Source organism: Bos javanicus, chromosome 2, assembly GCF_032452875.1.
Source record: "Bos javanicus breed banteng chromosome 2, ARS-OSU_banteng_1.0, whole genome shotgun sequence".
Taxonomy (NCBI): Eukaryota; Metazoa; Chordata; class Mammalia; order Artiodactyla; family Bovidae; genus Bos; species Bos javanicus.
Window position 1 is genome coordinate 135,021,968 of NC_083869.1, and position 12,098 is coordinate 135,034,065.

Genomic DNA, 12,098 nt, shown 5'->3' on the forward strand with positions numbered 1-12,098 from the left:
GGATGGATGAAGGTTAACGGATGGACGGAAGGATAGTGGATGGGTAGATACATCATATACTAGACACTGGACGCCAGTGAAGAAAAAATCACCCTCAGAAGGGACAGCTGGGCTGGACCCTGAAGGGTAAGCCAGAGTTTCCCTGCCTGAATGCCTGGAGACTGACTGGAGGGGTGGTGAGGCCGGGACCTACGGGAGGCCACAGTCTGTACCGCGAGCCACATGGGGAGCACAGCGCCGAGTGGATCAAGGCAGGCTCTGCGGAACGCCGGTGCAGAAAGGTGGGCTGGAATCTCTGAGGGAGAAGGGCAGCCCTGCCTCCTGACGCCCGGGGGGAAGACCTGCCACCCAGATACTCCACACTGCTAAGTTCATGTCTGTCACAGCACCAAGGACAGTCACAAGAACCCCACTCTCTGCTCGGTCCCCTGGCTTTCTGTTGTTCCTGCTCAGGTCACACGTGCCAGCTCTGAGCACAGAGCCTGCCGCGGAAGTCCCCAGAAGACCTTGCTGGATGAGGGTGTGCAAAACGGGGCCCACGGGCTGGCCGCTTTCTCCAGCATCTCCCCTGGTGCCTCCCCTGACTCGTGCCCCGAGGCCCGAGGCCCCGGCTGGACGTGGGGGTTACTCACCCAGAGGTAGCCCTGTGGGAGGGAGGTGCTGACAGCCGAGAAGCCCAGCAGAGGACAGCTGACGGGACTGTGGACCAGGGCCCCGAGCTGCAGAGACAGACGGCACACACAGGGGTGAACGCCGAGGTGCCGGAGATGCTGACGTCTGACAGCACGACCTGGGTCTGGACATCCGTCAGGCTGTTAAACCTGCGGGTTCCTGCATCCCCTTCGGGCCCCCAGCCAGGCCCCTGAGGGTGGGGCCAGGGAGGGGCAGGTTCCTCCCCGGCAGCCCCCAGGCACTCACGAGGGACCTCCACCCTCCTGGAACCTTCTGGAGCCTGAATGAAACTCTTTCCAAACTGGGCTTTGTTGAAAACCACGAGGTGCAGCCCTCGTATTTCATACGCAGGGAAGACAAAGACCACAGAAGACAAGCACCTGCCTGAGGCCACGGAGGCGGCACGCACCCTCACCCCGGCCCCGTGTCCCCCAGAGCAGCACGTGCCCAAGGCCATGGGGGCAGCACGCACCCTCACCCCTGGCCCCGTGTCCGCCAGAGCAGCACAGTGGAGGGGTCCCGGGCCGGCAGAGCCCTCCTCGGCTGACCCCACCAGGACCAGAGACCGGTCCGCAGGCCGGGGGCTCCGTCTGCGCGGGGCTATCACTGAGGACAGCCGGCTGCTCACTCCTCGGCATCAGCGGCCCTCAACCCCACGCCAGCAGCCCTCGGGCCTGTTCCTGAACTAAACCTGCCGTCCACGTCTCTGGCCAGGACGGCAGTGTGAGGGGAGAGCCTGGCCCTTTCAGGGGCCTTGCTGAAAACTCCAGCCAGACCAAAGGAGGAGGCTGGCTGGGGAGCACGCAGGTGCCCCCCAGAGGACGTGGCCACCGCGGGGCGGGCCTTTGAGCAGGCAGGTGCTGCCCTCTGCTGGCGCCCGCGGCCTGCTCGTGCCGGCCCCGCTGGGATGATCTGACGAGGAAGCCTCTAAAGGCCACAGCTGAGGGGACCCAAAGGGTCACCTCCCGCAGCCCCCGTGCTGAGTGGCCGGCAAACGTGAACTTGGAGGGCGGGGGGACGTGACTGGCTCAGGGTCACACAGCAGGGAATGGCTGGTGCTCTTTTCCGTTAACACGCTGGAGCCGTGGCCCCCTGACGACAGCATGGGCCGGGCCAGGAGCTCACACCTGGCTCCCGGGTGCCCTCAGGCCCTGCCCCCTCACCCCGCCTCTTGGGGGACCACAGCCCGCTCAGGGCCTGGCCCTTCCTGCTCCTCTCCCCTTGGATTTGGGGTGGGGGGTGGGGGGCAACCGCAGCCTGGCTCCGGTGTTTCCATGGCAACCCCAGCGGGCCAGAGGCCAGCCAGTCAGCAGAGCCTGGGCCCGAGACGGGGGCAAAGACTCAAAGGCTCCTTGAACAGGCCGGGCTCTGGACCCAGAAGGGTTGCCCGTGACAGGAAGCTGACTTCCGAGAACCAAGGAGCCCCACGCGGAGCAGGGGGAGCACGGCGGGCTCTGGGCGCGGGCAGTGGGCTCCAGCCCCAGCGCAGCTGCTAGCAGCACGCGTGCCCGGTCACCGCAGTCGTGTCCGACTTTGCGACCCCGTGGACTGCAGCCCGCCAGGCTCCTCTGTCCATGGGATTCTTCAGGCAAAAATACTAGGGTGGGCTGCCACGTCCCCCTCCAGGGGCATCTTCCTGACCCAGGGATCCAGCCCACGTCCCTTAGGTTTCCTGCAGCACTGGGACCACCTGGGAAGTGCCGCCAGCTGGGTGACCCCACAGACCAGTTCCTCGTGGTCACGGGGACCCCGGCATCTCGGCAGGACCCTGACTAGAGATGGTGGGCATAACGCCTTGGCAGGGGCTGGGCACCCAGCAGCGGTCACTGGTCAGGAGGGCTTCTGGTGAGACATGTTAGCACTTGACGGGCAGTAACTCCATCAGCTGAACAGCACTGTGGGGGAGGGGCTGTCCCAGACCAGCAACGGGGGCAGAGTCAGGGGACAGGGACCCACCAACGGTCACTGTGGCTGATGGGGGTGGCAGCCAGCACCGAGGCCCGAGCAGGCCGCCTCCGCAGCTCCGGGCCGCAGCCCTCAGGCCCCCGAGACACCGTATACGAGAGCTGCCTGGAGTGGGCGGCAGCCCACCCACACCCCGAGCCCCTCTCCCCTGGCAGGCCTGTCATGGAACCTCAGCCCAAAGCGGGAAATGGGTTTGCCTTGAGCCTTCCCCTTGCCCCCCCGTCGCCCTCCACGGATGGGCCTATAGCTCAGATGGAGCCCAAATCCAAGAAGGACCTCCTCCCACCTCAGCAAGCAGGCCATCGGAAAGCTCCCCAAACCACGACACCAGTGGGGCTGAGGGTGCTTCAGCCCCAAGGGCTTCACATGGGGAAGACGCCCTGGTGACAGGAGGCGGGTGGCTCCCCACTCGGGGGTGGGGGAGCGTCCTTTCAGGGAGGCCCTGGGGCAGCGGCCTGTCTGGGACGCCTCCGCCCCAGGCATGACCTGTCAGGTCACCTGCGTCCTGCATCCCCCAGAGGTCCAGTGCCCTGGGGGGAGACGGGATGATGCATTCCGCACCCAGAAGTCCTTCTCCACGGGATCTGCTCGAGTCAGGAGAGCCGCAGGCAGGTGGACCGGAATCTGCCCCACGGCCCACAGGCTGTGCCCCTGGGGCAAGAGCCGGCAGGACCCTGCAGGCAGCCCCTTACTAATGGGGTCAGGACTGGAGGCCCACAGAGGCCGGCGATGTCTGAGGGGGAACTGCACTGGCCGCGTGCCACCCAAGGCCCAGGGAGACAGGGGGAGGAGAAGGATGGGGCAAGGGTCAGGGCACTCCCCTTCCCAGGGCCATGAGCAAGTGACGGCCCCTGGCTCCCCGTCCGTCTCAGGGTGGCTGGGGGTCATGGAGTCCATCTCCGGGAAAGGCCCAGAGAGGAGCCTGCTGCAGACATGTCCCAGAAGGACCCGCCTCTTGTGGTCAAGACTCAGGTCAGGTCAGTTCAGTTGCTCAGTCATGTCTGACTCTTTGCGACCCCATGGATTGCAGCACACCAGCCTCCCTGTCCATCACCAACTCCAGAGCTTCCTCAAACTCATGTCCATTGAGTCAGTGATGCCATCCAACCATCTCATCCTCTGTCATCCCCTTCTCCTCCTGCCCTCAATCTTTCCCAGCATCAGGGTCTTTTCAAATGAGTCAGCTCTTTGCATCAGGTGGCCAATGTATTGGAGCTTCAGCTTTAGCATCAGTCCTTCCAATGAACACCCAGGACTGATCTCCTTTAGGATGGACTGGTTGGATCTCCTTGCAGTCCAAGGGACTCTCAAGAGTTTCTCCAACACCACAGTCCAAAAGCATCAATTCTTCGGCGCTCAGCTTTCTTTATGGTCCAGCTCTCACATCCACACACGATGTGTGGTTGTCAAGACTAAAGAACTTTAAGTAACGTCACTCGTTTTCATTGTTATTAGTGTTACCACTACACGACAGCGACTAAGCACAGCACAGCGGTGCAGCCACTGTCCACCGAGCACTGGCCAGGAGTCAAGCTCACAGTGAGGAGCCTGACTCGCACAGGGACCAGCACCCCACCGAGCCCAGCTTTCAGGAGCAAAAGCCAAAGACCCAGCAAGTCCTTCGTCTCCTTCACCCCCAGCCCCACCTTCTCACCAGTTCAGCCAGTCCGAGCCCAGAGCACTGCCCAAACCTGTCCCCAAGGCCCCCCGCCCACTGCCTCCACCAGAGCCAGGACCAGGGGGAGGACAGCAGGGTGCTCACCCCGGGGACACCCCTTCAGGGGAGCCGCAATACTCAGACATCAAGAAAACGTTTCAACGTAAGTTCTTACAATAAAAATTTAGCTCCCACACACAAAACATCATCAGTGAACAATTACTAAGAACGGAAATAAAGGCAGGACTGGATGCTGCCTTCCTAATCCTGGCTCTTTATTCACTTAAAAAAAAAAAAAACAAGGCAGGCAAGCCAAGCCCACAGTGGGCTGGTCTGAGTTTTTTCTTTAAGTGTTGCAATAGAACATCACATTGACGATCAGTGCCTCTCTCGCCTCGCCACAGCCGCCCCAGTCTCCGTTCGCCCCGGCCTCCCTCCACCTGCACCAAGTCCCGGCCCGGCTCAGCGGGACCCCGGCACTGAGCTCTGCGAGGGTCTCAGCCTCCCGTCCTAGCCCCTCCGGGTCCACAGTGCCCTCCCGCACATCGGCCGGAAGTGTCTGATGATCCTTCCAAAAGGCAAACCAGGTCCCGCCGGTCCCGACTGGAGCCATGCTTGGTTCTTCCTTGCTCCAAGGATGAAATCCAAACCCAATGCGGCCTGCAAGGCCAGCTGAACCAGCTCACCCACCATCGGGTCTCAGAGCCCAGCCTCCCCTGCTGGCTCCCGGAGCCACGGCCATGCCAGCTGCCCCGACAGCTCCGATCGCAGGCTTCTGTGTCGGTTTGTTTGATTTGAATTTTCTCCCCCGGACCCTCCCATGGTTGGGTCCTCCTCACCAACAGGGCCTCAGTTTATACGCCACCTCCTCTGAGAGGCCCTCTCTGACCCCCTAACTGCTGCTGCTGCTAAGTCACTTCAGTCGTGTCCGACTCTGCGACCCCAGAGACGGCAGCCCACGAGGCTCCCCCGTCCCTGGGATTCTCCAGGCAAGAACACTGGAGTGGGTTGCCGTTTCCTTCTCCAATGCATGAAGGTGAAAAGTGAAAGTGAAGTCGCTCAGTCCTGTGCGACTTAGTGACCTCATGGACTGCAGCCCACCAGGCTCCTCGTCCATGGGATTTTCAGGCCAGAGTACTGGAGTGGGTGCCACTGCCTTCCCTAACTACACGCCCCCATCTCTGTTCTCACTGTATCTGATTTATTCTCTATACCACTCAGCACTCTTTTCTCTTTGCTTGTTTGCTGAGGGGGCGGGTGGGAGGTGGTGGTAACCGCCTGTGCTTATGGCCAGGGGTGCAGGCGCCAGGGAACCAGACTCCTATTCCTCCTGTCATCCTCACTGGCCATGACATTTAAAAAAAAATCATGTCATCTGAGCCTTTACTGCGAAGGAGACCTAGAGACATCTGCTCATGGGGTTCTTATAAATAATAAAACTAGCAAGTGATGGCAAAGCACTGAGAGGGGTGATGGCCATGGAGCCAAAGCCAGCTGCCCCAGCAACGTCGTAAGAGGTGAAACCTCCCAAGCAGGGCACAGCGGTCGGGTGCGTTCCAGTTTGTCTGCTGAGCGGGCGTCACACCATCAACTGACAGATCGCTGCTGTCTGTTAGGTCAGAACGACTCAACTGTCAGTTCCCTGACTCACAGAGGTCGCCTGCCCCCTTCTCTGGGGGGATGCCGACCCCGAGAGCAACCCCGTGGGCCCTACGTGGAGAAGCTGGGGTGGCAGCCAGGCCTCCCCTGCCTTGGGCCCCCCACCCAAGCGCCCCGGCCGCCCCCACGTGCACTCACCTGCAGGCTGAGGCCCCTGAAGGAGAAGGCGGGAACGCAGCAGGCCAGGATCGGGCACCAGAACGGGGCTCTGCTCTGCTTGTCCTCATCCGGACACAGCCAGCCCGGCTGGTTCTCCTCCCCTGCGCGAGAAGAAGGAGACGGGGAGGGCCCGTTAGAGACAGGACGAAGTGGTCCACGAGGGCCCCCCCCAGACCACGCCCATGTGCTGACCCCGCCAGCTGGACACTCACTGCTGCCCCTGCAGCCCGCCGGCGGGCTCTCCTCCCCTGTGCGAGAGGATGGGGGTGGGGAGGGCCCGTTAGAGACGGACAAAGTCGTCCACAGGGGCCCCCCCAGACCACGCCCACATGCTGACCCCACCCCTGGATGCTCACTGCTGCCCCTGCAGCCCCCCCTCCCCGTGGCAGCCAGCGCCGTCCTGCTGAGCCTCTCCCCAACCCCGCGGTTCCCCTCTTCTGCCAGGTCCTCGTCCACCTGCAATAAAATCCAGACTCCTCCGGAAGAGCTGCGAGGACCCTCCTTCCCTGTCAGCCTCACCCTCAGCAGCAGGCCCCACTGTGCTAGGTTTTCCTCTGCAGCTGAAACAGGACCAGCCCGCAGGAGGGCGGACCTCTGCCCTTTGCCCTCTGCCCTCTCCAGGGCCGGCTCGGCTCCTCCTCGCTGAGGCTGACGCTGAGCCCCCGCCTTCTCAGAAAGGCCTCAACCGACCATCGCCCCATTCCCCCACCTCCATCGCTTTCTGTCTCAGCCCTACGGGTGTGCACAATGGCCCTGACCACCATTTCTGGCTTTTATTAATAGGCTTGCGTCTTTTTCCCTCTGTGTGCGTGTGTGCGCAGGCGCACAAGTTCACGTGTGTACACGTGTGAATGCACGTGCACGTGTGTTTCGTGTCCTCGCGTGTCCACCGGCCTCCGACTACACCCGTTTTCTGGGAAGGCTGAAACTTCCCACACCTCCTCCTCTGCTCCACTCCATCCTTCACACGGCACGGCACGCACAGCGGACCCTCATGCCCTTGTGTGGCATGAACAAAGCTTCACCCCCGAGCCCCATTTCCCGGATTAGTCAAATAAGAATGATGGCCTCCAAGAGCAGTCACCTCCCCAAGCCCCGCTCAGCCCAGGGAAAGCGCTGGAGAAACAGGACCAACTGGGAAGGGCGTGGAGCTTTGTTCTCACAAGATGAATAAATCCCAGAGATCATCTGCATGGCCTACAGTCAACAGCTCTGAATTATGTGCTTTGGGCTCCCAGCTGGCGCTAGCGGTAAAGAACCCGCCCGTCGATGCAGCAGATGTACACGACACGAGTTCAGTCCCTGGGTTGGAAGATCCCCTGGAGGAGGGCATGGTAACCCACTCCAGCAGTCTCGCCTGGGGAGTCCCACGGACAGAGGAGCCTGGCGGCTGCAGTCCATGGGGCCACAGAGCCGGACGGACTGAAGCACCTGGGCACGCACTGCGCACTTTAACATTTGCTCAGAGGATAAGCCTCATGTTAAGTGTTCTTATCTCACACACACAAATAATAATGAGGCAGAGCGCAGGGGGGAAGTTTGCAGAGGACGCGTTTGTTCAGGGCATAGACTGTGGCGATGGAGTTCACGAGGTATGCTTACCTCTGAACTCACCCAGTCGTGTACATGAAACACGCATGGCTCTTTGTACGTCAGTCACACGCGCAGGGGCTTTATGACTGCCATTCCACCAGACAAAGGTGATGTCTGGGCGCTGGATCCCGGCGGCAGGCGCCGAGGCTGAGAAGGCGAGGATGTTCACAAATGCAGGGATTTGCGAACAACCAGCTCCCGCTCCGGCAGAGGCTCCGGCGCCGGCCCACCCCCTCGAGCAGCGGAGTCTCTGGGCAAAGAGCTCCCTCCCTGAGTGGGCCAGGGGCACCCCCAGCGCCAGGCGCTCCGCTCCACCGGGCCCTGGTTCCCGCCACTGGGGAGGAGAGGCCACCAAGGAAAGGTCAAGCTGAGCCCAGGACGCGCACCTCTGTAAGCAGATGGCCGTGTGCACCGCACTTCACACTTTCCAGGGCGCTGCCCCACGCACCCGCCCACAGCCAGCAGGCGAGCTCAGAGTCGCCGCCCCACTTGCACAGGGCGGGCGGGGGCAGGCGGGGGCAAAGACAGGGCTCAGGAGCCAAGGAACAAGCCCCCGGAGGCAGGCCGCACAGCACCTGCAGAACAGGGGAGAGCTGAGACAGCCCGCCCGCCCTGGGGACGCAGCCTGGCACGTCAGGACCGCCCACCACCCCTGGACAAAGCCCGGGCGGTGAGTGAAGAGTATGGCCCTGCTTTCAAGGCGCTCACAGTCAGGCGGACCCAAGGCGCTCACAGTCACGAGGACCCCCGCCTCAGCAGGCAAGGGCCCAGGAGAGCGGTCCGAGCCCACCTGCCCGCCCAGAGCTCCATGAGTAGAAGCGTCCACTCCCCCATCACCGTGTCACCCCGAGCTCCGTCCTCTCCTCCCTTCCACGCGCTCCCAGCCCATCAAGTCCTGGCAATTTATCCTGTCTCTTCCTTTAATGATCTGACCTTCTCCTTCCAGATGGTGCCTTCCCTGCCTGCGAGTGGGAACGTTAACAGAAAATGGGGCTGTTGTTCCCCATCTGCCGCTGCCATTGTTCCCGTCACAGACCTGGGGCACTGAGACCGAATCAGAAGGCTGCCTCCTCGGAGACGGAAAGCCCGTGTTGGGTAAGTGACATTAAGCACGACTTCCAGCTGACGTTAAGTGGGGCCTTATTTAGCATCAGCTGTGTCCGCCAGCACCCACCCAACCCGGGGGTCCTTGCCCGCGCCCCAGAGCCCTCGGGACCGCCCGCCTGCCACAGGAGGCTGACTCTGCCAGCTCTGCCAGCGTGGCTCAGAGCCACACACGTCACCTCTCTCAGCCTGTGGCCTCGTCTGGAAAACGGGGGAGATAATTCCAACCGTTAGGAGTTGTGAGCACCGGGAAGGCTGTACACTAATACCCAGGGGCGCCAGACACTCAAGAAACGGAACCCAGGGGCTTCCCTGGTGGCCCAGTGGTGAAGAATCGACCTCGCAAAGCAGAGGACGGAGATTCGAACCTTGGTCAGAGAACTGGGATCCCACATCCCGCAGGGCAGCGAGGCCCACGCACCGCAATGAGAGAAGCCTGCCCGCTGCAACGAAGCGGCCTGCCTCAACCCAGACCCGACGCAGCCAAAGAAATAAACAATTCTTTAAAGCATATTTTTTTAAAAAGAAATAGAATCCACTATGATCACTGTCCTCGTGAAGAGGTTGGACCACCCCTCGCCCCCAGGCCGAGCCCCCACCCTGGCCGGCTCTACCCAGCATCTCCAGCCCTGCCTGCCTCCCACTCCCCTGACACTCAGTCCCGGCCCTGCACCCTCGCCCTCATGGTGGCCCCAGCAGACAGCCCAGCCTACCCCGCTCTATGTGCTAACCCCAAGGCCCCTGTCACACCTGCCCACCCCACGGAGACACTGCAGACCGAGGCCACGGGCATCCCCACACGCGTCTTGTCCGGACACCTCGCCCCTGCAGAGACGCTGGGGTCCGGGGAGGCCAGGCAGCGGCCGTGGTCACCCGGCTCGGGTAAACCCGAAAGGGGATCCAGGGCCAGCACCCTTGGCCTCCTGCAGAGCAGAGCCGCTGCTTCCCACCGAGTGCTTGGGCAGTGCTGGCTTCGCCCTCTGACGGCTGAGGGTTAACGAAGACCCAGCGGGGACCTGCTTCTCTGATGGTGGGACTGCCTGGGTCTGTCGGGAAAGGCTCCAGGGGCCCCGGGCCACGGATGCAGCACTCGGAGCCACAGGGGCTGGGGGGCCGCAGGAAGGCAGGCCGGGAGCCCCAGCCTGTCCTTTCCCCACCCCCACCTCCAGGGCCTCCTATCGACAAACCTTTTCCCGAGCCTTAACGGACAGAGACTAACTGGCAGGGAGATGGGGAGGGCGTCCTGGCCCCCCTGCACCAAACGCGACCCCAGGCCCACCACTGCCCAGGGAGATGCAGACACACTTTCCTGGGGGCGGCCCCTTCCACGCACCATCTCCCCTATGTTCAGCCAACACCCTGGGGACATCCCCATTTTCTGATGGAGAATCCCAGGCATGCAGGGGTGAAGTTGTCCGTCCAAGATCACAGAGCTGGGACGCCTCAGGGCTGGGAACTGAACCCCACACAGTCTGGCTCCGCTTTACATGGTGCTCAGACCCCGAAATGCACAGGAAGAGGCCCAGGGGACTCTAGGCGAGGCTAGGGGAGACAGCCTGCCTTCCTCAGGCCACAGGGCCCAGCGGCGGCCACACTGGGGTGTCAGTGGGGTCCCCAGACCCCCCAGCACCCCTGCCCTTCCTATCCCAGTTCCCAGCAGCCCCTGCCCAGCCCCCTGCTCTCAATCTTTGGTGGATTATGATCTCGGCACACTGGACTCAGGGAGAGAGGAAGATACAGGGAAAAAAATTAAAGGAATAACATCCTTTGTGAATAAACGTTTTTAACATATTCTAACAGGCTCATATTATTCCCACCCCCCCTCCCCACCAGGCACTGCAGATAAAAAAACAAACTGGGAAAATAAAAGAACCAAATTATTCAAGCCCCAGGGGAGCCCAGGCGTTCAAATAAGATTTCAAATGACTCTCTTTCCATTAAAACTTTTGCTGCAGTGAAACCCGGTGGAGATAAGGCAGTTGAGTGTCTTCACAGGCCATGGAGAAGGGAGCTGCTCACATTAGCAAGCGCCTCTCCCGCCAATACCGGGGCCCTCTCGGCAAAGCATCTGAGCTTCAGACGGGAGACAGGCACAGGCCCGCACACGGGGCTCAGGCCCTGGACACCTCCCCACGGGCGGGAAGAATGGGGCGCGTGGCCCACGCCCGGCAGGCAGGCCACCTTGGCCAGAATCCCCGCCACCCTCGGCTTAAGACCCCTCCTCCACCGTCCACAGGCCTCGTGGTCACAGAAACAACCCGCGGAGGCCCGTGTGGGTCAACACCAGACCCCAGAGGGCCCGATCCCCGCTCCTCCAAGCCCAGGCCTCCTCCCTGTTCCCTCCCCCACCTCCCCGCGCCCCCCCAACGCCCCCTCCACGCCAACGCCCCCTCTGCGCCCCGCCCCCTCCGTGCCCCCCACGCCCCCTCCACCCCCCCAACGCCCCCTGAGCCCCGCCCCCTCCGTGCCCCCAACGCCCTCTCCGCCCCCCCAACGCCCCCTCTGCACCCCTTGCCCCCTCTGTGCCCCCAACGCCCCCTCCGCCCCCCAACGCCCCGTCCATGCCCCCCATGCCCCCAACACCCCCTCCGTGCCCCCTAACTCCCCTCTTACACCCCCAACCGCCCCCTCCACGCAGCAGCCAGATGATCCACTTACACGTTAATCAGGTCACACCGCCCTCAACCAAGCCCCCACACTTCCAGACGAACTCCGTACACCTCACCCTGGCTTTCCAGTAAACCCGCTCCCCATTTCCACGGGCCTCCCCTCACACCCAGCTATGCACCAGCTCTGGCCACCTCAGGACCTTTGCACTTTCTGTACAGCCTGGCTCACTGGACCGGGACCTCCGCCCAGCTTCAGAGCCCGCCCTAAGCAGTCCAGACCCCAGGCTCTGTGCCGGTCTCAAGTCGGCTCCAGCCCCTCCCCGTCGGTTTGCTCCTCACAAGCCTCTGCCTGCCCTTGTAAACTGACTTCCTTGAGAACAGTGGCCTGTTCTTCGTTGCTCTCGTCCCGTGCCTGAAATTACTGCACTGTTGCTGTTCACTCAGTCGGGTCCGACTCTCTGCGACCCCACGGACTGCAGCACACCAGGCCTCCCTGTCCATCACCAACTCCCGGAGCTTGCTCAAGCTCATGTCCATCGAGTGGGTGATGCCATCCATCTCATCCTCTCAAATAACTATAGAGACCCAATACTTTTTTTAATTGATGAAAGCCTTTGACAGAGGTCCTGACCCCTTCCCAGCAACATTTTTAAATCTATTAGAGATATCTATTGAATACT

General features: G+C 62.0%; 1 protein-coding gene across 13 annotated transcripts in view; it reads right to left on the bottom strand.

Moving 5' to 3' along the window:
* The window catches only part of ARHGEF10L (Rho guanine nucleotide exchange factor 10 like), a 169,982-nt gene that overhangs the window by 39,001 nt on the left and 118,883 nt on the right, over positions 1-12,098 (bottom strand). For all 13 annotated transcript variants that reach the window (XM_061395356.1, XM_061395293.1, XM_061395362.1 and 10 more), the window contains 2 exons: positions 6,092-6,213; positions 633-719 (listed from right to left, as the gene is read on the bottom strand). In XM_061395356.1, coding sequence (XP_061251340.1) covers positions 633-719; positions 6,092-6,213 — 209 coding nt within the window. The remainder of the gene's footprint in view (positions 1-632; positions 720-6,091; positions 6,214-12,098) is intronic.